At 43.2% G+C, this 27130-nt stretch overlaps 1 protein-coding gene across 1 annotated transcript in view; it reads right to left on the reverse strand.

Annotated features, from left to right (window-relative positions):
- LOC140411190 (dynein axonemal heavy chain 8-like) overlaps positions 1–27130 on the reverse strand; it is a 2783184-nt gene that overhangs the window by 163884 nt on the left and 2592170 nt on the right. Inside the window, exons 75-77 of the mRNA XM_072500280.1 lie at positions 4448–4603; positions 1156–1338; positions 392–497 (exon numbers count right to left, since the gene is read on the reverse strand). Coding sequence (XP_072356381.1) covers positions 392–497; positions 1156–1338; positions 4448–4603 — 445 coding nt within the window. The remainder of the gene's footprint in view (positions 1–391; positions 498–1155; positions 1339–4447; positions 4604–27130) is intronic.

Here is a 27130-nt window from a genome sequence, read left to right on the forward strand (position 1 = left end):
GATCCATCCGCCATGTTTGTGCGGGGTGGCCTGGGGGAGGACGGCCACCGCGCATGCGCTAGTTGGCGCCGACGTGCTTGTTTGGTGAATTGGACATTCTGAATTCTCTCTCAGTGTACCTGAACATGTGGTGGAGTGTGGCAACTAGGGGTTTATCACAGTAACTAAATTGCAGTGTTAATGTAAGCCTACTTGTGACACTAATTATGATTATTATGATACTTCCAGTGTCTCCCCCATTGTATGTTTTTCTTTCAGACTTCCAGCATCTGCAGCATTTTGCTTTTTTGTGTTGGACTATTTTTATCAGACTGCTGCAAAGTATTAGCTGCAGGGACGGTAGCAGCATAAGCAATGATTATGTGACATGGATAACGAGTGAGGTATTTACCTTTGGTGGTGCTGAGCTTGAAGAGCAGGTTATTCTCCAATTCCTTCATTTTGCGTTTGTTGGCAGTAACCTCCTCGATTAGCTGCACACGCTCTGCCTCCAGCTCCTAAGTTATCATAAATGGGAGATAGTTAAAAACAATTGCTCCAAATCAGTGAGGAGAAAAGTAAAGGAAAGTATTACTTTGAGGAAGGAAAGAAGAGGGCCAAGTAGAATGTATGAAATAAATTAGTGGGTGAAAGAAAAGGAAACAAAAGTCAATTGTAACCATATAAACAGCAAACAAACTAAGGGTAGGCCGATTAGGGAACTACAATAATTTCTTCCTTCTTCTAATAGGGGCTGGTTTAGTTCACTGGGCTAAATCGCTGGCCTTTTAAAGCAGACCAAGGCAGGCCAGCAGCACGGTTCAATTCCCGTACCAGCCTCCCCGAAGAGGCGCTGGAATGTGGCGGCTAGCGTCTTTTCACAGTAACTTCATCCAAGCCTACTTGTGACAATAAGCGATTTTCATTTTTCATTTCAATACTTCAGTGAGTATTTGCATTTGGTTTGAAGTACTGTATTTTAATTACTTCTCTTACCTCAGGATTGCTATGTTTACCTGTCATTGGTATATCTAAGAGGACAATTTATGATGTACCTTTATTCAGAATGTTGCAAATGGCACTGACAACTCAAAAATACTGTGCTCATTTACATGAGACTCCACGATCGCAGAACACATCAGGCTACATGCTGTGACTCAGAGATCCCGACGTTACCTGTTTCTCAGTGAGAATCACTCGGCCAAGTAGCTGATTCTCAAGACCCTTAATGGTTACAGTGAAGTCAATGATTGATGTCTTGGCACTGATTTCTGGAGTGTAGGCAGGGTTAGGGAGTTTTGTAGTAATGTAGAACATGAATCCAGCCATTACATCAGTTTCTTTATCACCCACTTTCACCTGCACAAAAACAATCAATAAAAATATTTTGTTGTTTGAAAAAGAGACATGTTGCTGAAGCTTTTCATCTTGCACTCAACAGCACAAACACTAGACTATCAAATTTCAAACAATTTATACTGAAGGAGAAAGGGTGATGATTGGTTGATGAGTTGACTCTATTTGGCTGCAGAGTTGTCATGGAGAAAGTAACAGGAGCTATAGGGTCCTCAATGAGAATTGTAGGTGAGCATGCCAGGAGCAGGGCACTTAAACATGATATGCTACTTGGTGAGGCTGAGGTTTCCATCCTTGATGATGGAGCACATCAACGCTAAAAACAAGAATGGTGGGCGCGATTCTCCACTCCCACGCCAAAGTGGCCGCGCCGTCGTGAACACTGTCGAGGTTCACGACGGCGCGGAACGGCCCCGGTCCCGACCGATTCAGGCCCTGACAATGGGCCAGTATCGTGGCCGCGTCATCTACACGCGCCAGGCCTTGTCGCCCGCGTAAAAGCGCCGCCGCATAGATGACGCGGCCGGCGCCGCATAACGGACGTCATCCGCGCATGCGCGGGTTGGCCGGTGCCAACCCGCGCATGCGTGGTTGCCATCCTAAGTCCGCCCCGCAAGAAGATGGGGGACGGATCATGCGGGGCCGCGGAAGGAAGGAGGTCCTCCTTCAGAGACTTTGACTTTACCCAAAGCTGGAATTGAGCACGGGTCCCTGGCACTGTGAGCCAGCAGTGTTAAGCACTGTGCCAGCCTGTCACCCCACAATGTGGAATTTGTGTGGGAAGAGCTGAGAACCACCATGGGGCAAAAACTGTTAGTAATAATACCATAGAGGAGGAATTCCTGAAGTGCATACGGCATAGTTTTCTGGACCAATATGTTGAGGAACCAACTAAAGAACATTGAAGGGTAGCTAATGTAACCCCACTATTTAAAAAGGTAGAGAGAAAATAAGTATTTATAGACCAGTCAGCCTGATGTCAGTAGTGGGGAAAATGCTGGAGTCTATTATAAAAACTCCAGCGAACTTGGGAAACAGTGGCAGAGTCAGCAAGGATTTATGAAAGAGAAATTGTGCTTTACAAATGAGGGTTATGGAGATAGAGTGGGGTAGTGGGTCAGGTAGAATGCTCTTTCGGAGGGTTGATGCAGACTCAGTTGGCCGAATAGCTCGTTCAGCACTGTAGGGACTCTATGATTCTATGATCATCAGAGCTAATATCCTTTCTCTCTCTTGCGTTAATTTCCTATTTAACCAGGAATGCAACTCCACCATCTTTTTTTTGCCTCTCCTTCCCAAATACCGAATACCCCAGGCTGTTCAATTCCCATCCCTGGTCACCCTGCAGCCATGTCTCGGTAATCCCGATGATATCATACCCAATTACGTCGATTTGCGTGGATAATTTATTCATTTCATTGCAAATGCTCCACACGTTAAGGCACAAAGCCTTAAGGCTCGTCATTTTAACATTCCTTATCCTGTTCCCATTGGGCTAGATTCTCCCACCGCACCAGCAGCGAGAATGACACGGGAGAGATGCCGACAATGGAGAAATCCATTGACCTCAGACGGGATTCTCCAGTCACCAGGAGGACGTGGCCGGAGAATCTCGCTCAGTATTTTTCACTGTGTACCTGTTTGATTCAGGCCCTTGATTTCTCTGCCGATTGCTTTTCTTATTCCCCTTTCTGTCTTTGATCATGTTTCCATTATCTCTGAATCTTTGCATGGGTTCCAATCTCCATGCCATTTTAGTTTAAAGCCTTCCCAACAACTTTAGCAAATTCTCCCCCTAGGACTTCCGTCCTGGTCCTGCCCAGGTATAACCTGTCCTGTTTGTTCCGGTCCCACCTCCCCCAGAACCGGTCCCAATGCCCCAGGAATATGAAACCCTCCCCCTTGTACCATCTCTTCCGCTACATAGACATCCGATATATCCTGCTATTTGTACTCTGACCAGTACGTGGCACTGGTGGCAATCCTGAGATCGCGATCTTTGAAGTCCAACTCTTCAACTTACTTACTAACTCCCTAGATTCTGCTTTTAGGACTTCATCCATTTTTTTACCTATGTCGTTGGTACCGATGTGTACCACTACCACTGGCTGTTCACTCTCTCCCTCCAGAATGTCCTGTAACTGCTCTGAAACATCCTTCACCCAAGCACCAGGGAGGCAGCATACCATCCTGGAGTATTGTTTGTGGCCAAAGAAACACCTATCTATTCCCTTTACGTTTGAATCTCCTATAACTATGGCATTCTTACACTTTTTACTCTTCCCCATGCAGCAGAGCCAATCGTGGTGCAATACAATTGGCTTTTGTTGCTTTCCTCTGAGAGGTCATTCCCCTGAAAGTGTTCAAAGTGGTATATCTGTTTTGGAGGGGAATGGCCAGAGGAGATTCATACGCTGCCTTCCTAGGCCTCTTATACTGCCTGGTGGCCACCCATTACCTTCCTGCTGTGGAGTCTTAGCCTGCAGTGTGACCACTCTATACGTGCTATCTATGACACTCTCCGTGCTCCACAGTGTCCCCAGCTGTCGCTCCAACTCCAAAACATGGGTTTCCAGGAGCTGCAGCTGGGGACACCCTGCACACATACTGGCCATCGGATCGGGAAATGTTCCTGGCTTCCCACAAAGAGTAGGAGGAGCAGACAGTCACTTTGAGTCACTCCTTTAATTAAACCTTTTGGAAGATAGTTGACATCACATAATATCGTGTTTAATGTCTCGTGTGTGTTCAGATTTTGGGATACAATAATATTGTGTCTTATGATCCTGTTGGTGGAACTTTAGTTCTGATGTGGAAATGCTGCCGTTGGACTGGGGTGGGCACAGTGAGAAGTCTTACGACACCAGGTTAAAGTCCAACAGGTTTGTTTGGAATCACTAGCTTTCGGAGCGCAGCTCCTTCATCAAGTGAATGAAGTGGGTTTCACAAACACATATATAGGCAAAATCAATGATGCAAGATGATACTTTGAATTTCCTCTGCCAGACATGATGTTTCTTCAGTCAAATTGCTGCTGAACTTTAGTTCAGTTGCAGCTGTGAAGCATGAGTTTGACAATGCGATGGACCGTATTTTTACTAAATTAGCTCACCTTAAAGGAGGTTCCTGATTTGATGAAATTTTTCTCCAACACATTATCCAGTGCAGGATCCAACTCTTCCTGCACATCTTCCAATAGCAGAGGACGTCCAAGTGACAACGAATCCTCTAGGTGATTCCGGAAATACTTATGATTAAGTGATGTTACCTTTGGAACAAAACGCATTCAAGAATGACATTGATCAGCTGAGAGAACAGTAACATTGTGATAATGTCACTGAATTAATAATCCAGATACTGGACTAATACTCCCGGCACCAGAGTACAAATCCAAGCATGGCAGCTGGGGACATTTTAATTAAATTCATTAAGGAAGCTGGAATAATAAGCCAGTTTCATTATTAATGATCTTAAATCTAGTGGATTGTAAAATCCGATCAGGTTCACTAATGCCCTTCAGGATAGGAAATCAGCCATCCCTAACCAGTCTGCCCTACATGAGGCAATGTGGTTCACTGTGAAATGACCTAGCCATCCAGTTCTAATCAATACTTACAAAGAAATTCAACAAGAAAAAACCAGATAGACCACCCACACAGACCCAGGCCCTGGAAACAACAAAGGCAGAACCAGCTCAGTCAACCCTGAAAAGTCCTCCTCACGAACATTCGGAGCTTGTACCAAAGGTGGGAGTTGTCCGACAGACCAGTCAAGAAACAGCTTGGTATTGCCATGCTATGAATCATACCTGACTCCTCCACCACCATTCCTGTATGTTCTGATCAGCCAGGCAGATCCAGTAGAGCACATAGGTACACAGTTGGGTGTTGCCCAGAAGGTCTTCAACATAGATTCTGGACTCCATGAAGTCTCATGGCAATAGGTCAAATGAAGTCAAGGAAACGTCTGCTGATGACCACTGGCTGATGAATCAGTATCCCTCAATGTCGGATCTTTCACTCTTTCAGCTGATGAATCAGTATCCCTCAATGTTGGATCTTTCACTCTTTCAGCTAATGAATCAGTATCCCTCAATGTTGGATCTTTCACTCTTTCAGCTGATGAATCAGTACCCCTCAATGTTGGATCTTTCACTCTTTCAGCTGATGAATCAGTACCCCTCAATGTCGGATCTTTCACTCTTTCAGCTGATGAATCAGTATCCCTCAATGTTGGATCTTTCACTCTTTCAGCTGATGAATCAGTACCCCTCAATGTTGGATCTTTCACTCTTTCAGCTGATGAATCAGTATCCCTCAATGTTGGATCTTTCACTCTTTCAGCTGATGAATCAGTATCCCTCAATGTTGGATCTTTCACTCTTTCAGCTGATGAATCAGTATCCCTCAATGTTGGATCTTTCACTCTTTCAGCTGATGAATCAGTATCCCTCAATGTTGGATCTTTCACTCTTCCAGCTGATGAATCAGTATCCCTCAATGTTGGATCTTTCACTCTTTCAGCTGATGAATCAGTATCCCTCAATGTTGGATCTTTCACTCTTTCAGCTGATGAATCAGTATCCCTCAATGTTGGATCTTTCACTCTTTCAGCTGATGAATCAGTATCCCTCAATGTTGGATCTTTCACTCTTTCAGCTGATGAATCAGTATCCCTCAATGTTGGATCTTTCACTCTTTCAGCTGATGAATCAGTATCCCTCAATGTTGGATCTTTCACTCTTTCAGCTGATGAATCAATATCCCTCAATGTTGGATCTTTCACTCTTTCAGCTGATGAATCAGTATCCCTCAATGTTGGATCTTTCACTCTTTCAGCTGATGAATCAGTATCCCTCAATGTTGGATCTTTCACTCTTTCAGCTGATGAATCAGTATCCCTCAATGTTGGATCTGTCACTCTTTCAGCTGATGAATCAGTATCCCTCAATGTTGGATCTGTCACTCTTTCAGCTGATGAATCAGTATCCCTCAATGTTGGATCTTTCACTCTTTCAGCTGATGAATCAGTATCCCTCAATGTTGGATCTTTCACTCTTTCAGCTGATGAATCAGTACCCCTCAATGTTGGATCTTTCACTCTTTCAGCTGATGAATCAGTACCCCTCAGTGTTGGATCTTTCACTCTTTCAGCTGATGAATCAGTATCCCTCAATGTTGGATCTTTCACTCTTTCAGCTGATGAATCAGTACCCCTCAATGTTGGATCTTTCACTCTTTCAGCTGATGAATCAGTACCCCTCAATGTTGGATCTTTCACTCTTTCAGCTGATGAATCAGTATCCCTTAATGTTGGATCTTTCACTCTTTCAGCTGATGAATCAGTATCCCTCAATGTTGGATCTTTCACTCTTTCAGCTGATGAATCAGTATCCGTCAATGTTGGATCTTTAACTCTTTCAGCTGATGAATCAGTATCCCTCAATGTTGGATCTTTCACTCTTTCAGCTGATGAATCAGTACCCCTCAATGTTGGATCTTTCACTCTTTCAGCTGATGAATCAGTACCCCTCAATGTTGGATCTTTCACTCTTTCAGCTGATGAATCAGTATCCCTTAATGTTGGATCTTTCACTCTTTCAGCTGATGAATCAGTACCCCTCAATGTTGGATCTTTCACTCTTTCAGCTGATGAATCAGTACCCCTCAATGTTGGATCTTTCACTCTTTCAGCTGATGAATCAGTACCCCTCAATGTTGGATCTTTCACTCTTTCAGCTGATGAATCAGTATCCCTCAATGTTGGATCTTTCACTCTTTCAGCTGATGAATCAGTATCCCTCAATGTTGGATCTTTCACTCTTTCAGCTGATGAATCAGTACCCCTCAATGTTGGATCTTTCACTCTTTCAGCTGATGAATCAGTACCCCTCAATGTTGGATCTTTCACTCTTTCAGCTGATGAATCAATATCCCTCAATGTTGGTCTTTCACTCTTTCAGCTGATGAATCAGTATCCCTCAATGTTGGATCTTTCACTCTTTCAGCTGATGAATCAGTATCCCTCAATGTTGGATCTTTCACTCTTTCAGCTGATGAATCAGTACCCCTCAATGTTGGATCTTTCACTCTTTCAGCTGATGAATCAGTATCCCTCAATGTTGGATCTGTCACTCTTTCAGCTGATGAATCAGTATCCCTCAATGTTGGATCTTTAACTCTTTCAGCTGATGAATCAGTATCCCTCAGTGTTGGATCTTTCACTCTTTCAGCTGATGAATTAGTACCCCTCAATGTTGGATCTTTCACTCTTTCAGCTGATGAATCAGTACCCCTCAATGTTGGATCTTTCACTCTTTCAGCTGATGAATCAGTATCCCTCAATGTTGGATCTTTCACTCTTTCAGCTGATGAATCAGTATCCCTCAATGTTGGATCTTTCACTCTTTCAGCTGATGAATCAGTACCCCTCAATGTTGGATCTTTCACTATTTCAGCTGATGAATCAGTATCCCTTAATGTTGGATCTTTCACTCTTTCAGCTGATGAATCAGTACCCCTCAATGTTGGATCTTTCACTCTTTCAGCTGATGAATCAGTACCCCTCAATGTTGGATCTTTCACTCTTTCAGCTGATGAATCAGTACCCCTCAATGTTGGATCATTCACTCTTTCAGCTGATGAATCAGTATCCCTCAATGTTGGATCTTTCACTCTTTCAGCTGATGAATCAGTATCCCTCAATGTTGGATCTTTCACTCTTTCAGCTGATGAATCAGTACCCCTCAATGTTGGATCTTTCACTCTTTAAGCTGATGAATCAGTATCCCTCAATGTTGGATCTTTAACTCTTTCAGCTGATGAATCAGTATCCCTCAATGTTGGATCTTTAACTCTTTCAGCTGCTGAATCAGTATCCCTCAATGTTGGATCTTTAACTCTTTCAGCTGATGAATCAGTATCCCTCAATGTTGGATCTTTCACTCTTTCAGCTGATGAATCAGTATCCCTCAATGTTGGATCTTTCACTCTTTCAGCTGATGAATCAGTATCCCTCAATGTTGGATCTTTCACTCTTTCAGCTGATGAATCAGTATCCCTCAATGTTGGATCTGTCACTCTTTCAGCTGATGAATCAGTACCCCTCAATGTTGGATCTTTTCTCTTTCAGCTGATGAATCAGTATCCCTCAATGTTGGATCTTTAACTCTTTCAGCTGATGAATCAGTATCCCTCAATGTTGGATCTTTCACTCTTTCAGCTGATGAATCAGTATCCCTCAATGTTGGATCTTTCACTCTTTCAGCTGATGAATCAGTACCCCTCAATGTTGGATCTTTCACTCTTTCAGCTGATGAATCAGTATCCCTCAATATTGAATCTTTCACTCTTTCAGCTGATGAATCAGTACCCCTCAATGTTGGATCTTTCACTCTTTCAGCTGATGAATCAGTACCCCTCAATGTTGGATCTTTCACTCTTTCAGCTGATGAATCAGTATCCCTCAATGTTGGATCTTTCACTCTTTCAGCTGATGAATCAGTATCCCTCAATGTTGGATCTTTCACTCTTTCAGCTGATGAATCAGTATCCCTCAATGTTGGATCTTTCACTCTTTCAGCTGATGAATCAGTATCCCTCAATGTTGGATCTTTCACTCTTTCAGCTGATGAATCAGTATCCCTCAATGTTGGATCTGTCACTCTTTCAGCTGATGAATCAGTATCCCTCAATGTTGGATCTTTCACTCTTTCAGCTGATGAATCAGTATCCCTCAATGTTGGATCTTTCACTCTTTCAGCTGATGAATCAGTACCCCTCAATGTTGGATCTTTCACTCTTTCAGCTGATGAATCAGTACCCCTCAGTGTTGGATCTTTCACTCTTTCAGCTGATGAATCAGTATCCCTCAATGTTGGATCTTTCACTCTTTCAGCTGATGAATCAGTACCCCTCAATGTTGGATCTTTCACTCTTTCAGCTGATGAATCAGTACCCCTCAATGTTGGATCTTTCACTCTTTCAGCTGATGAATCAGTATCCCTTAATGTTGGATCTTTCACTCTTTCAGCTGATGAATCAGTATCCCTCAATGTTGGATCTTTCACTCTTTCAGCTGATGAATCAGTATCCGTCAATGTTGGATCTTTAACTCTTTCAGCTGATGAATCAGTATCCCTCAATGTTGGATCTTTCACTCTTTCAGCTGATGAATCAGTACCCCTCAATGTTGGATCTTTCACTCTTTCAGCTGATGAATCAGTACCCCTCAATGTTGGATCTTTCACTCTTTCAGCTGATGAATCAGTATCCCTTAATGTTGGATCTTTCACTCTTTCAGCTGATGAATCAGTACCCCTCAATGTTGGATCTTTCACTCTTTCAGCTGATGAATCAGTACCCCTCAATGTTGGATCTTTCACTCTTTCAGCTGATGAATCAGTACCCCTCAATGTTGGATCTTTCACTCTTTCAGCTGATGAATCAGTATCCCTCAATGTTGGATCTTTCACTCTTTCAGCTGATGAATCAGTATCCCTCAATGTTGGATCTTTCACTCTTTCAGCTGATGAATCAGTACCCCTCAATGTTGGATCTTTCACTCTTTCAGCTGATGAATCAGTACCCCTCAATGTTGGATCTTTCACTCTTTCAGCTGATGAATCAATATCCCTCAATGTTGGTCTTTCACTCTTTCAGCTGATGAATCAGTATCCCTCAATGTTGGATCTTTCACTCTTTCAGCTGATGAATCAGTATCCCTCAATGTTGGATCTTTCACTCTTTCAGCTGATGAATCAGTACCCCTCAATGTTGGATCTTTCACTCTTTCAGCTGATGAATCAGTATCCCTCAATGTTGGATCTGTCACTCTTTCAGCTGATGAATCAGTATCCCTCAATGTTGGATCTTTCACTCTTTCAGCTGATGAATCAGTACCCCTCAATGTCGGATCTTTCACTCTTTCAGCTGATGAATCAGTATCCCTCAATGTTGGATCTTTCACTCTTTCAGCTGATGAATCAGTACCCCTCAATGTTGGATCTTTCACTCTTTCAGCTGATGAATCAGTATCCCTCAATGTTGGATCTTTCACTCTTTCAGCTGATGAATCAGTATCCCTCAATGTTGGATCTTTCACTCTTTCAGCTGATGAATCAGTATCCCTCAATGTTGGATCTTTCACTCTTTCAGCTGATGAATCAGTATCCCTCAATGTTGGATCTTTCACTCTTCCAGCTGATGAATCAGTATCCCTCAATGTTGGATCTTTCACTCTTTCAGCTGATGAATCAGTATCCCTCAATGTTGGATCTTTCACTCTTTCAGCTGATGAATCAGTATCCCTCAATGTTGGATCTTTCACTCTTTCAGCTGATGAATCAGTATCCCTCAATGTTGGATCTTTCACTCTTTCAGCTGATGAATCAGTATCCCTCAATGTTGGATCTTTCACTCTTTCAGCTGATGAATCAGTATCCCTCAATGTTGGATCTTTCACTCTTTCAGCTGATGAATCAATATCCCTCAATGTTGGATCTTTCACTCTTTCAGCTGATGAATCAGTATCCCTCAATGTTGGATCTTTCACTCTTTCAGCTGATGAATCAGTATCCCTCAATGTTGGATCTTTCACTCTTTCAGCTGATGAATCAGTATCCCTCAATGTTGGATCTGTCACTCTTTCAGCTGATGAATCAGTATCCCTCAATGTTGGATCTGTCACTCTTTCAGCTGATGAATCAGTATCCCTCAATGTTGGATCTTTCACTCTTTCAGCTGATGAATCAGTATCCCTCAATGTTGGATCTTTCACTCTTTCAGCTGATGAATCAGTACCCCTCAATGTTGGATCTTTCACTCTTTCAGCTGATGAATCAGTACCCCTCAGTGTTGGATCTTTCACTCTTTCAGCTGATGAATCAGTATCCCTCAATGTTGGATCTTTCACTCTTTCAGCTGATGAATCAGTACCCCTCAATGTTGGATCTTTCACTCTTTCAGCTGATGAATCAGTACCCCTCAATGTTGGATCTTTCACTCTTTCAGCTGATGAATCAGTATCCCTTAATGTTGGATCTTTCACTCTTTCAGCTGATGAATCAGTATCCCTCAATGTTGGATCTTTCACTCTTTCAGCTGATGAATCAGTATCCGTCAATGTTGGATCTTTAACTCTTTCAGCTGATGAATCAGTATCCCTCAATGTTGGATCTTTCACTCTTTCAGCTGATGAATCAGTACCCCTCAATGTTGGATCTTTCACTCTTTCAGCTGATGAATCAGTACCCCTCAATGTTGGATCTTTCACTCTTTCAGCTGATGAATCAGTATCCCTTAATGTTGGATCTTTCACTCTTTCAGCTGATGAATCAGTACCCCTCAATGTTGGATCTTTCACTCTTTCAGCTGATGAATCAGTACCCCTCAATGTTGGATCTTTCACTCTTTCAGCTGATGAATCAGTACCCCTCAATGTTGGATCTTTCACTCTTTCAGCTGATGAATCAGTATCCCTCAATGTTGGATCTTTCACTCTTTCAGCTGATGAATCAGTATCCCTCAATGTTGGATCTTTCACTCTTTCAGCTGATGAATCAGTACCCCTCAATGTTGGATCTTTCACTCTTTCAGCTGATGAATCAGTACCCCTCAATGTTGGATCTTTCACTCTTTCAGCTGATGAATCAATATCCCTCAATGTTGGTCTTTCACTCTTTCAGCTGATGAATCAGTATCCCTCAATGTTGGATCTTTCACTCTTTCAGCTGATGAATCAGTATCCCTCAATGTTGGATCTTTCACTCTTTCAGCTGATGAATCAGTACCCCTCAATGTTGGATCTTTCACTCTTTCAGCTGATGAATCAGTATCCCTCAATGTTGGATCTGTCACTCTTTCAGCTGATGAATCAGTATCCCTCAATGTTGGATCTTTAACTCTTTCAGCTGATGAATCAGTATCCCTCAGTGTTGGATCTTTCACTCTTTCAGCTGATGAATTAGTACCCCTCAATGTTGGATCTTTCACTCTTTCAGCTGATGAATCAGTACCCCTCAATGTTGGATCTTTCACTCTTGCAGCTGATGAATCAGTATCCCTCAATGTTGGATCTTTCACTCTTTCAGCTGATGAATCAGTATCCCTCAATGTTGGATCTTTCACTCTTTCAGCTGATGAATCAGTACCCCTCAATGTTGGATCTTTCACTATTTCAGCTGATGAATCAGTATCCCTTAATGTTGGATCTTTCACTCTTTCAGCTGATGAATCAGTACCCCTCAATGTTGGATCTTTCACTCTTTCAGCTGATGAATCAGTACCCCTCAATGTTGGATCTTTCACTCTTTCAGCTGATGAATCAGTACCCCTCAATGTTGGATCATTCACTCTTTCAGCTGATGAATCAGTATCCCTCAATGTTGGATCTTTCACTCTTTCAGCTGATGAATCAGTATCCCTCAATGTTGGATCTTTCACTCTTTCAGCTGATGAATCAGTACCCCTCAATGTTGGATCTTTCACTCTTTAAGCTGATGAATCAGTATCCCTCAATGTTGGATCTTTAACTCTTTCAGCTGATGAATCAGTATCCCTCAATGTTGGATCTTTAACTCTTTCAGCTGATGAATCAGTATCCCTCAATGTTGGATCTTTAACTCTTTCAGCTGATGAATCAGTATCCCTCAATGTTGGATCTTTCACTCTTTCAGCTGATGAATCAGTATCCCTCAATGTTGGATCTTTCACTCTTTCAGCTGATGAATCAGTATCCCTCAATGTTGGATCTTTCACTCTTTCAGCTGATGAATCAGTATCCCTCAATGTTGGATCTGTCACTCTTTCAGCTGATGAATCAGTACCCCTCAATGTTGGATCTTTTCTCTTTCAGCTGATGAATCAGTATCCCTCAATGTTGGATCTTTAACTCTTTCAGCTGATGAATCAGTATCCCTCAATGTTGGATCTTTCACTCTTTCAGCTGATGAATCAGTATCCCTCAATGTTGGATCTTTCACTCTTTCAGCTGATGAATCAGTACCCCTCAATGTTGGATCTTTCACTCTTTCAGCTGATGAATCAGTATCCCTCAATATTGAATCTTTCACTCTTTCAGCTGATGAATCAGTACCCCTCAATGTTGGATCTTTCACTCTTTCAGCTGATGAATCAGTACCCCTCAATGTTGGATCTTTCACTCTTTCAGCTGATGAATCAGTATCCCTCAATGTTGGATCTTTCACTCTTTCAGCTGATGAATCAGTATCCCTCAATGTTGGATCTTTCACTCTTTCAGCTGATGAATCAGTATCCCTCAATGTTGGATCTTTCACTCTTTCAGCTGATGAATCAGTATCCCTCAATGTTGGATCTTTCACTCTTTCAGCTGATGAATCAGTATCCCTCAATGTTGGATCTGTCACTCTTTCAGCTGATGAATCAGTATCCCTCAATGTTGGATCTTTCACTCTTTCAGCTGATGAATCAGTATCCCTCAATGTTGGATCTTTCACTCTTTCAGCTGATGAATCAGTACCCCTCAATGTTGGATCTTTCACTCTTTCAGCTGATGAATCAGTACCCCTCAGTGTTGGATCTTTCACTCTTTCAGCTGATGAATCAGTATCCCTCAATGTTGGATCTTTCACTCTTTCAGCTGATGAATCAGTACCCCTCAATGTTGGATCTTTCACTCTTTCAGCTGATGAATCAGTACCCCTCAATGTTGGATCTTTCACTCTTTCAGCTGATGAATCAGTATCCCTTAATGTTGGATCTTTCACTCTTTCAGCTGATGAATCAGTATCCCTCAATGTTGGATCTTTCACTCTTTCAGCTGATGAATCAGTATCCGTCAATGTTGGATCTTTAACTCTTTCAGCTGATGAATCAGTATCCCTCAATGTTGGATCTTTCACTCTTTCAGCTGATGAATCAGTACCCCTCAATGTTGGATCTTTCACTCTTTCAGCTGATGAATCAGTACCCCTCAATGTTGGATCTTTCACTCTTTCAGCTGATGAATCAGTATCCCTTAATGTTGGATCTTTCACTCTTTCAGCTGATGAATCAGTACCCCTCAATGTTGGATCTTTCACTCTTTCAGCTGATGAATCAGTACCCCTCAATGTTGGATCTTTCACTCTTTCAGCTGATGAATCAGTACCCCTCAATGTTGGATCTTTCACTCTTTCAGCTGATGAATCAGTATCCCTCAATGTTGGATCTTTCACTCTTTCAGCTGATGAATCAGTATCCCTCAATGTTGGATCTTTCACTCTTTCAGCTGATGAATCAGTACCCCTCAATGTTGGATCTTTCACTCTTTCAGCTGATGAATCAGTACCCCTCAATGTTGGATCTTTCACTCTTTCAGCTGATGAATCAATATCCCTCAATGTTGGTCTTTCACTCTTTCAGCTGATGAATCAGTATCCCTCAATGTTGGATCTTTCACTCTTTCAGCTGATGAATCAGTATCCCTCAATGTTGGATCTTTCACTCTTTCAGCTGATGAATCAGTACCCCTCAATGTTGGATCTTTCACTCTTTCAGCTGATGAATCAGTATCCCTCAATGTTGGATCTGTCACTCTTTCAGCTGATGAATCAGTATCCCTCAATGTTGGATCTTTAACTCTTTCAGCTGATGAATCAGTATCCCTCAGTGTTGGATCTTTCACTCTTTCAGCTGATGAATTAGTACCCCTCAATGTTGGATCTTTCACTCTTTCAGCTGATGAATCAGTACCCCTCAATGTTGGATCTTTCACTCTTTCAGCTGATGAATCAGTATCCCTCAATGTTGGATCTTTCACTCTTTCAGCTGATGAATCAGTATCCCTCAATGTTGGATCTTTCACTCTTTCAGCTGATGAATCAGTACCCCTCAATGTTGGATCTTTCACTCTTTCAGCTGATGAATCAGTATCCCTTAATGTTGGATCTTTCACTCTTTCAGCTGATGAATCAGTACCCCTCAATGTTGGATCTTTCACTCTTTCAGCTGATGAATCAGTACCCCTCAATGTTGGATCTTTCACTCTTTCAGCTGATGAATCAGTACCCCTCAATGTTGGATCATTCACTCTTTCAGCTGATGAATCAGTATCCCTCAATGTTGGATCTTTCACTCTTTCAGCTGATGAATCAGTATCCCTCAATGTTGGATCTTTCACTCTTTCAGCTGATGAATCAGTACCCCTCAATGTTGGATCTTTCACTCTTTAAGCTGATGAATCAGTATCCCTCAATGTTGGATCTTTAACTCTTTCAGCTGATGAATCAGTATCCCTCAATGTTGGATCTTTAACTCTTTCAGCTGATGAATCAGTATCCCTCAATGTTGGATCTTTAACTCTTTCAGCTGATGAATCAGTATCCCTCAATGTTGGATCTTTCACTCTTTCAGCTGATGAATCAGTATCCCTCAATGTTGGATCTTTCACTCTTTCAGCTGATGAATCAGTATCCCTCAATGTTGGATCTTTCACTCTTTCAGCTGATGAATCAGTATCCCTCAATGTTGGATCTGTCACTCTTTCAGCTGATGAATCAGTATCCCTCAATGTTGGATCTTTCACTCTTTCAGCTGATGAATCAGTATCCCTCAATGTTGGATCTTTCACTCTTTCAGCTGATGAATCAGTATCCCTCAATGTTGGATCTTTCACTCTTTCAGCTGATGAATCAGTATCCCTCAATGTTGGATCTTTCACTCTTTAAGCTGATGAATCAGTATCCCTCAATGTTGGATCTTTCACTCTTTCAGCTGATGAATCAGTACCCCTCAATGTTGGATCTTTCACTCTTTCAGCTGATGAATCAGTATCCCTCAATGTTGGATCTTTCACTCTTTCAGCTGATGAATCAGTATCCCTCAATGTTGGATCTTTCACTCTTTAAGCTGATGAATCAGTACCCCTCAATGTTGGATCTTTCACTCTTTAAGCTGATGAATCAGTACCCCTCAATGTTGGATCTTTCACTCTTTCAGCTGATGAATCAGTACCCCTCAATGTTGGATCTTTCACTCTTTAAGCTGATGAATCAGTACCCCTCAATGTTGGATCTTTCACTCTTTCAGCTGATGAATCAGTACCCCTCAATGTTGGATCTTTCACTCTTTCAGCTGATGAATCAGTACCCCTCAATGTTGGATCTTTCACTCTTTCAGCTGATGAATCAGTACCCCTCAATGTTGGATCTTTCACTCTTTCAGCTGATGAATCAGTATCCCTCAATGTTGGATCTTTCACTCTTTCAGCTGATGAATCAGTATCCCTCAATGTTGGATCTTTCACTCTTTCAGCTGATGAATCAGTATCCCTCAATGTTGGATCTTTCACTCTTTCAGCTGATGAATCAGTATCCCTCAGTGTTGGATCTTTCACTCTTTCAGCTGATGAATCAGTACCCCTCAATGTCGGATCTTTCACTCTTTCAGCTGATGAATCAGTACCCCTCAATGTTGGATCTTTCACTCTTTCAGCTGATGAATCAGTATCCCTCAATGTTGGATCTTTCACTCTTTAAGCTGATGAATCAGTATCCCTCAATGTTGGATCTTTCACTCTTTCAGCTGATGAATCAGTATCCCTCAATGTTGGATCTTTCACTCTTTCAGCTGATGAATCAGTATCCCTCAATGTTGGATCTTTCACTCTTTCAGCTGATGAATCAGTACCCCTCAATGTTGGATCTTTCACTCTTTCAGCTGATGAATCAGTACCCCTCAATGTTGGATCTTTCACTCTTTCAGCTGATGAATCAGTATCCCTCAATGTTGGATCTTTCACTCTTTCAGCTGATGAATCAGTATCCCTCAATCTAGGATCTTTCACTCTTTCAGCTGATGAATCAGTATCCCTCAATGTTGGATCTTTCACTCTTTCAGCTGATGAATCAGTACCCCTCAATGTTGGGTCTTTAACTCTTTCAGCTGATGAATCAGTACCCCTCAATCTAGGATCTTTCACTCTTTCAGCTGATGAATCAGTATCCCTCAATGTTGGATCTTTCACTCTTTCAGCTGATGAATCAGTATCCCTCAATGTTGGATCTTTCACTCTTTCAGCAGATGAATCAGTATCCCTCAATGTTGGATCTTTCACTCTTTCAGCTGATGAATCAGTACCCCTCAATGTTGGATCTTTCACTCTTTCAGCTGATGAATCAGTATCCCTCAATGTTGGATCTTTCACTCTTTAAGCTGATGAATCAGTACCCCTCAATGTTGGATCTTTCACTCTTTCAGCAGATGAATCAGTATCCCTCAATGTTGGATCTTTCACTCTTTCAGCTGATGAATCAGTATCCCTCAATGTTGGACCTTTCACTCTTTCAGCTGATGAATCAGTACCCCTCAATGTTGGATCTTTCACTCTTTCAGCTGATGAATCAGTACCCCTCAATGTTGGATCTTTCACTCTTACAGCTGATGAATCAGTATCCCTCAATGTTGGATCTGTCACTCTTTCAGCTGATGAATCAGTATCCCTCAATGTTGGATCTTTCACTCTTTCAGCTGATGAATCAGTATCCCTCAATGTTGGATCTTTCACTCTTTCAGCTGATGAATCAGTATCCCTCAATGTTGGATCTTTCACTCTTTCAGCTGATGAATCAGTATCCCTCAATGTTGGATCTTTCAGCTGATGAATCAGTATCCCTCAATGTTGGATCTTTCACTCTTTCAGCTGATGAATCAGTATCCCTCAATGTTGGATCTTTCACTCTTTCAGCTGATGAATCAGTATCCCTCAATGTTGGATCTTTCACTCTTTCAGCTGATGAATCAGTACCCCTCAATGTTGGATCTTTCACTCTTTCAGCTGATGAATCAGTATCCCTCAATGTTGGATCTTTCACTCTTCCAGCTGATGAATCAGTATCCGTCAATGTTGGATCTTTCACTCTTTCAGCTGATGAATCAGTATCCCTCAATGTTGGATCTTTCACTCTTTCAGCTGATGAATCAGTATCCCTCAATGTTGGATCTTTCACTCTTTCAGCTGATGAATCAGTACCCCTCAATGTTGGATCTTTCACTCTTCCAGCTGATGAATCAGTATTCCTCAATGTTGGATCTTTCATTCTTACAGCTGATGAATCAGTACCCCTCAATGTTGGATCTTTCACTCTTTCAGCTGATGAATCAGTATCCCTCAATGTTGGATCTTTCACTCTTTCAGCTGATGAATCAGTATCTCTCAATGTTGGATCTTTCATTCTTTCAGCTGATGAATCAGTACCCCTCAATGTTGGATCTTTCACTCTTTCAGCTGATGAATCAGTATCCCTCAATGTTGGATCTTTCACTCTTTCAGCTGATGAATCAGTATCCCTCAATGTTGGATCTTTCACTCTTTCAGCTGATGAATCAGTATCCCTCAATGTTGGATCTTTCACTCTTTCAGCTGATGAATTAGTACCCCTCAATGTTGGATCTTTCACTCTTTCAGCTGATGAATCAGTATCCCTCAATGTTGGATCTTTCACTCTTTCAGCTGATGAATCAGTATCTCTCAATGTTGGATCTTTCATTCTTTCAGCTGATGAATCAGTACCCCTCAATGTTGGATCTTTCACTCTTTCAGCTGATGAATCAGTATCCCTCAATGTTGGATCTTTCACTCTTTCAGCTGATGAATCAGTATCCCTCAATGTTGGATCTTTCACTCTTTCAGCTGATGAATCAGTATCCCTCAATGTTGGATCTTTCACTCTTTCAGCTGATGAATCAGTATCCCTCAATGTTGGATCTTTCACTCTTCCAGCTGATGAATCAGTATCCCTCAATGTTGGAACTTTCACTCTTTAAGCTGATGAATCAGTATCCCTCAGTGTTGGATCTTTCACTCTTTCAGCTGATGAATCAGTATCCCTCAATGTTGGATCTTTCACTCTTTCAGCTGATGAATCAGTATCCCTCAATGTTGGATCTTTCACTCTTTCAGCTGATGAATCAGTATCCCTCAATGTTGGATCTTTAACTCTTTCAGCTGATGAATCAGTACCCCTCAATGTTGGATCTTTCACTCTTTCAGCTGATGAATCAGTACCCCTCAATGTTGGATCTTTCACTCTTTCAGCTGATGAATCAGTATCCCTTAATGTTGGATCTTTCACTCTTTCAGCTGATGAATCAGTACCCCTCAATGTTGGATCTTTCACTCTTTCAGCTGATGAATCAGTACCCCTCAATGTTGGATCTTTCACTCTTTCAGCTGATGAATCAGCATCCCTCAATGTTGGATCTTTCACTCTTTCAGCTGATGAATCAGTATCCCTCAGTGTTGGATCTTTCACTCTTTCAGCTGATGAATCAGTATCCCTCAATGTTGGATCTTTCACTCTTTCAGCTGATGAATCAGTATCCCTCAATGTTGGATCTTTCACTCTTTCAGCTGATGAATCAGTACCCCTCAGTGTTGGATCTTTCACTCTTTCAGCTGATGAATCAGTACCCCTCAATGTTGGATCTTTCACTCTTTCAGCTGATGAATCAGTACCCCTCAATGTTGGATCTTTCACTCTTTCAGCTGATGAATCAGTATCCCTCAATGTTGGATCTTTCACTCTTTCAGCTGATGAATCAGTACCCCTCAATGTTGGATCTTTCACTCTTTCAGCTGATGAATCAGTATCCCTCAATGTTGGATCTTTCACTCTTTCAGCTGATGAATCAGTATACCTCAATGTTGGATCTTTAACTCTTTCAGCTGATGAATCAGTATCCCTCAATGTTGGATCTTTCACTCTTTCAGCTGATGAATCAGTACCCCTCAATGTTGGATCTTTAACTCTTTCAGCTGATGAATCAGTATCCCTCAATGTTGGATCTTTAACTCTTTCAGCTGATGAATCAGTACCCCTCAATGTTGGATCTTTCACTCTTTCAGCTGATGAATCAGTACCCCTCAATGTTGGATCTTTCACTCTTTCAGCTGATGAATCAGTATCCCTTAATGTTGGATCTTTCACTCTTTCAGCTGATGAATCAGTACCCCTCAATGTTGGATCTTTCACTCTTTCAGCTGATGAATCAGTATCCCTCAGTGTTGGATCTTTCACTCTTTCAGCTGATGAATCAGTATCCCTCAATGTTGGATCTTTCATTCTTCCAGCTGATGAATCAGTACCCCTCAATGTTGGATCTTTCACTCTTTCAGCTGATGAATCAGTATCCCTTAATGTTGGATCTTTCACTCTTTCAGCTGATGAATCAGTATCCCTCAATGTTGGATCTTTCACTCTTTAAGCTGATGAATCAGTACCCCTCAATGTTGGATCTTTCACTCTTTCAGCAGATGAATCAGTATCCCTCAATGTTGGATCTTTCACTCTTTCAGCTGATGAATCAGTATCCCTCAATTTTGGATCTTTCACTCTTTCAGCTGATGAATCAGTACCCCTCAATGTTGGATCTTTCACTCTTTCAGCTGATGAATCAGTACCCCTCAATGTTGGATCTTTCACTCTTACAGCTGATGAATCAGTATCCCTCAATGTTGGATCTGTCACTCTTTCAGCTGATGAATCAGTATCCCTCAATGTTGGATCTTTCACTCTTTCAGCTGATGAATCAGTATCCCTCAATGTTGGATCTTTCACTCTTTCAGCTGATGAATCAGTATCCCTCAATGTTGGATCTTTCACTCTTTCAGCTGATGAATCAGTATCCCTCAATGTTGGATCTTTCAGCTGATGAATCAGTATCCCTCAATGTTGGATCTTTCACTCTTTCAGCTGATGAATCAGTATCCCTCAATGTTGGATCTTTCACTCTTTCAGCTGATGAATCAGTACCCCTCAATGTTGGATCTTTAACTCTTTCAGCTGATGAATCAGTATCCCTCAATGTTGGATCTTTAACTCTTTCAGCTGATGAATCAGTACCCCTCAATGTTGGATCTTTCACTCTTTCAGCTGATGAATCAGTACCCCTCAATGTTGGATCTTTCACTCTTTCAGCTGATGAATCAGTATCCCTTAATGTTGGATCTTTCACTCTTTCAGCTGATGAATCAGTACCCCTCAATGTTGGATCTTTCACTCTTTCAGCTGATGAATCAGTATCCCTCAGTGTTGGATCTTTCACTCTTTCAGCTGATGAATCAGTATCCCTCAATGTTGGATCTTTCACTCTTTCAGCTGATGAATCAGTATCCCTCAATGTTGGATCTTTCACTCTTTCAGCTGATGAATCAGTATCCCTTAATGTTGGATCTTTCACTCTTTCAGCTGATGAATCAGTACCCCTCAATGTTGGATCTTTCACTCTTTCAGCTGATGAATCAGTATCCCTCAGTGTTGGATCTTTCACTCTTTCAGCTGATGAATCAGTACCCCTCAATGTTGGATCTTTCACTCTTTCAGCTGATGAATCAGTATCCCTCAGTGTTGGATCTTTCACTCTTTCAGCTGATGAATCAGTATCCCTCAATGTTGGATCTTTCATTCTTCCAGCTGATGAATCAGTATCCCTCAATGTTGGATCTTTCACTCTTTCAGCTGATGAATCAGTATCCCTCAGTGTTGGATCTTTCACTCTTTCAGCTGATGAATCAGTACCCCTCAATGTTGGATCTTTCATTCTTCCAGCTGATGAATCAGTACCCCTCAATGTTGGATCTTTCACTCTTTCAGCTGATGAATCAGTATCCCTCAGTGTTGGATCTTTCACTCTTTCAGCTGATGAATCAGTACCCCTCAATGTTGGATCTTTCACTCTTTCAGCTGATGAATCAGTATCCCTCAATGTTGGATCTTTCACTCTTTCAGCTGATGAATCAGTACCCCTCAATGTTGGATCTTTCACTCTTTCAGCTGATGAATCAGTATCCCTCAATGTTGGATCCAACTTGGAAGATGTATCAAGGGAAGTGAATATTCTCTGCAAGCGGGGATCTTCAATGTACATCACCAAGATATACTACTACTCTCACAAGACAGTGGCCCGGATGAACAGATTCTTTGGGGTGGAAGACCGGTGTGCAAAATATGCGGGAGGACCAGCGGACCATGTCCACATGTTCTGGGCATGTCCGAAGCCTAGGGGATTTTGGCAGGGGTTTGCAGATGTCATGTCCACGGTGTTAAAAACAAGGGTGTCGCTGAGTCCAGAGGTGGTGATTTTCGGGGTGTCGGAAGACCCGGGAATCCAGGAGGAGAAAGCGGCAGACGTTCTGGCCTTTGCTTCCCTGGTAGCCTGGAGACGGATACTATTAACTTGGAGGGACTCAAAGCCCTGGAAGTCGGAGACCTGGCTATCGGACATGGCTAACTTTCTCTGTTTGGAGAAAATCAAGTTCGCCTTGAGAGGGTCACTGTTAGGGTTCACCCGGAGGTGGCAACCATTCATTCACATCTTCGCGGAAAATTAATCGTCAGCAGAAGGGTGGGGGGGGGGGTTAGTTTAGCTGAGAGTAGGGGGTTAATAAAGGTGGGACCTGTAAGGGAGGGAGACGGCTTTTGCACTATGTTTATAGTTTCATGTACATTGTTTATTGTGTTGTTATAATACCAAAAAATACCTCAATAAAATGTTCATTAAAAAAAAAGATGTGCTACTACTAACCAAGCTGCCTGAGTACAAAAAGACATCCCTGGCAGAGTAGACCATCTTTAGACTCGATAATATGTGTTATGAATTCAAATTGTTCGATGCGATTCAGCCGACTCAAGTTAAAGTCCGCTGTATGGTGCACTTACCAGAATGATTCTCAGAGGTTGCAGCACCAAGAAACAACCCGCTATCCAATGGCACTTTGCCATTTTATTTGGCCTCAGGGAGCTTCTCCCTGCTGAGGTCACATTTAGAGGGATTGCACCAGCAGGAGAGGCTCCTTGCAGATCAGGGCTCCATTTTGGAAGGCTGCCCCATCTCCTCCCCCCATTGTGTGTGATATGTAATTTCTATTGTCACATTAAAAGCATGTTCCAATGCTGTTACATTGGTTCCTGCCTAATTACAAGTGTGGGACTCTATTGGAGTGTGGTGATAGGTCCCAGACCTGTTCAATGGCCAGTCAATTTTAGTGACTCAGTTAGTCATGAGCAAGTGAGGAGGGGGGTGACTCGTTCCTTGCAGCTAAAGTGTTGTTGTCAGCTCTGGGAACTATTTGGTCGCTCTGTGCGGTTGGGTGTCTGACAAAGCCCCAGTGATCTTGGGCGAAATTCTCCGGAAACGGCGCGATGTCCGCCGACTGGTGCCCATAACGGCGCAAATCAGACGGGCATCGCGCCGCCCCAAAGGTGCGGAATGCTCCGCATCTTTGGGGGCCGAGCCCCAACCTTGAGGGGCTAGACCGGCGCCGGACGAATTTCCGCCCCGCCAGCTGGCGGAAAAGGCCTTTGGTGCCCCGCCAGCTGGCGCGGAAATGACATCTCCGGGCGGCGCATGCGCGGGAGCGTTAGCGGCCGCTGACGGCATTCCCGCGCATGCGCAGTGGAGGGAGTCTCTTCCGCCTCCGCCATGGTGGAGACCGTGGCGAAGGCGGAAGGGAAAGAGTGCCCCCACGGCACAGGCCCGCCCGCGGATCGGTGGGCCCCGATCGCGGGCCAGGCCACCGTGGGGGCACCCCCCGGGGCCAGATCGCCCCGCGCCCCCCCCAGGACCCCGGAGCCCGCCCGCGCCGCCTTGTCCCGCCGGTAAGGTAGGTGGTTTAATTTACGCTGGCGGGTCAGGCATTTTAGCGGCGGGACTTCGGCGGGGGGTCGGAGAATCTCGCCCCATGTGTTTGTTTCATGTTGCTGAGAGGGTTCTGTTTAGAAGAAGCTTTGGAAGTCATTGTTAGCTCGATGCATCCAAGAGTTGTGGCAGGAATTCTGGGTGACTGAATGTGTTGTTACGCCACCCTGGGCAAGTGCGCGGCCAATTCCAGCCCCACATGCCCCCACCGGTGAGGTGGCGACCCCACCGGCGCCGGAGAAACGCACCAGAGAATCGGCAGCCCGGTGTCGGAGTGGCGTGGCGCGATTCTCCCCCCCCCCCCTGGCGATTTTTTGACTTGGCGCGGGATCGGAGAACCCTGGCCCTCGGCTTCATTGGCTACACGTCAAATCAATAAAACTGAGTCATTACTGACACTGGCCAGCCTGCAATCACCAGTCTAAAACAGCGCAATCCTCTGTTTGAATTAAAGGCACAGGCCACTGCTTCCTTCTGCTTGAATTCTAGACACAGGCTGCCTTAAAGACACATGTCTATAAGTCATCCATATTTCAAAAATGTAACAGCAAAAATAAAAGAAAAGAGAAATAAAGGATAAACAGGTAGTAAAAGAACAAACAAGAGATGTTCAGGGAGAAGAGGCTCAAGGCAGGAGAGGAATTGTGGTGAACTAACATCTGGAAGGAGCAGTCATTAAGGCAGAAGAGGTGCCGTGGTGAGCAATCAGTCAGGTTGTCAGCTTTGGGACAGCCAGGCAGGGCAGGAAGTGTTACAGACAAGTCAGGGATATGGCAAAGACTCCAGTTAAGTTAAATTAAAGAAACAGCTGCAGTTAACAGCTGTTGTAGCTCCGTACTGTGAGCCATTGGGGCAAAGGCAGCAGTTGTGACTTTTGGTGCAAATTCCAAGGCAGGATTTTAAAAGGTGGAGATTGGAAACTTTTGTGAGAAAGACAAATGTTTCAGTGAGATTGGTTGGTTAACATCTGGGTGGGTTCTTGAGAAATCAAAGGATTCAGAAGACGAAAAGACCATAAGACATAGGAGCAGAATTAGGCCACTCGGCCCATCGAGTCTGCTCCGCCATTCAATCATGGCTGATATTTTCTCATCCCCATTCTCCTGCCTTCTCCCCATAACCCCTGATTCCCTTATTCATCAAGAACCTATCGATCTCTGACTTAAAGACACTCAGTGATTTGGCCTCCACAGCCTTCTGTGGCAAAGAGTTCCACAGATTCATCACCCTCCGGCTGAAGAAATTCCTCCTCATCTCTGTTTTAAAGGATCGTCCCTTCAGTTTGAGATTGTGTCCTCTGCTTCTAGCTTTTCCTACAAGTGGAAACATCCTCTCTACGTCCACTCTATCCAGGCCTCGCAGTACCCTGTAAGTTTCAATAAGATCCCCCCTCTACACTCCTTCTACACTCCAACGAGTACAGACCCAGAGTCCTCAACCGTTCCTCATACGACAAGTCCTTCATTCCAGGGATCATTCTTGTGAACCTCCTCTGGACCCTTTCCAAGGCCAGCAAATCCTTCCTTAGATACAGGGCCCAAAACTGCTCACAATACTCCAAATGGGGTCTGGCCAGAGTCTTATATAGCCTCAGAAATATATCCATGGTCCTGTATTCTAGTCTTCTCGACATGAATGCTAACATTGCATTTGCCTTCCTAACTGCCGACTGAACCTGCATGTTAACCTTAAGAGAATTGTGAACAAGGACTCCCAAGTCTCTTTGTGCTTCTGATTTCTGAAGCATTTCCCCATTTAGAAAATAGTCTGTGCCTCTATTCCTCCTTCCAAAGTGCATAACCTCACACTGTTCCACATTGCATTCCACTTCATTGCCCACTCTCCTAGCCTGTCCAAGTCCTTCTGCAGCCTCCCCTGCTTCCTCAATACTACCTGTCCCTCTACAGATCATTGTATCATCTGCAAAGGTAGCAACAGTGCCTTCAGTTCCTTCTTCCAGATCATTAATGTATATTGTGAAAAGTTGTGGTCCCAGCACCGACCCCTGAGGCACACCACTAGTCATCGGCTGCCATCCTGAAAAAGACCCCTTTATTCCCACTCTCTGCCTTCTGCCAGTCAGGCAATCCTCTATCCATGCCAGGATCTTACACCATCAGCTCTTACCTTATTTAACAGAAGAGGATTCAAGATAGTTGGATCGATTGGTTTTAACCTTCCAAAATTCCCTAGATTCTGAAAAGGTCCCAGTAGACTGGAAAACTGCAAATATAACTCTTTCCAGAAGGGAGGGATATAGAAAGCAGAAAGCTACAGGCCAACTCACTTAATGACTAATTGGGAAATGTTTACATCTATTAAGGAAGTAGTAGCAATTCACAAAAGCATAATACAATCAGGCAAAGTCAACATGGTTTTATAAAAGGACAATCATAGAACATAGAAAAATACAGCACAGAACAGGCCCTTCGGCCCACGATGTTGTGCCGAACCTTTGTCCTAGATTAATCATAGATTATCATTGAATTTAAAGTGCAGAAGGAGGCCATTCGGCCCATTGAGTCTGCACCCTACCCATAGTCAACACCTCCACCCAACACTAAGGGCAATTTTGGACACTAAGGGCAATTTATCATGGCCAATCCACCTAACCTGCACATCTTTGGACTGTGGGACAAAACCGGAGCACCCGGAGGAAACCCACGCAGACACGGGGAGGATGTGCAGACTCTGCACAGACAATGACCCAAGCCGGAATCGAACTTGGGACCCTGGAGCTGTGAAGCAATTGTGCTATCCACAATGCTACCGTGCTGCCCTTAAGAACAAATAAATCTACACTATATCATTTTACCGTAATCCATGTACCTATCCAATAGCTGCTTGAAGGTCCCTAATGTTTCCGACTCAACTACTTCCACAGGCAGTGCATTCCATGCCCGCACTACTCTCTGGGTTAGGAACCTACCTCTGACATCCCCCCTATATCTTCCACCATTCACCTTAAATTTATGTCCCCTTGTAATGGTTTGTTCCACCCGGGGAAAAAGTCTCTGACTGTCTACTATATCTATTCCCCTGATCATCTTATAAACCTCTATCAAGTCGCCCCTCATCCTTCTCCGTTCTAATGAGAAAAGGCCTAGCACCCTCAACCTTTCCTCGTAAGACCTACTCTC

The sequence above is a fragment of the Scyliorhinus torazame genome, chromosome 4, assembly GCF_047496885.1.
Source record: "Scyliorhinus torazame isolate Kashiwa2021f chromosome 4, sScyTor2.1, whole genome shotgun sequence".
NCBI classification, from domain to species: Eukaryota; Metazoa; Chordata; class Chondrichthyes; order Carcharhiniformes; family Scyliorhinidae; genus Scyliorhinus; species Scyliorhinus torazame.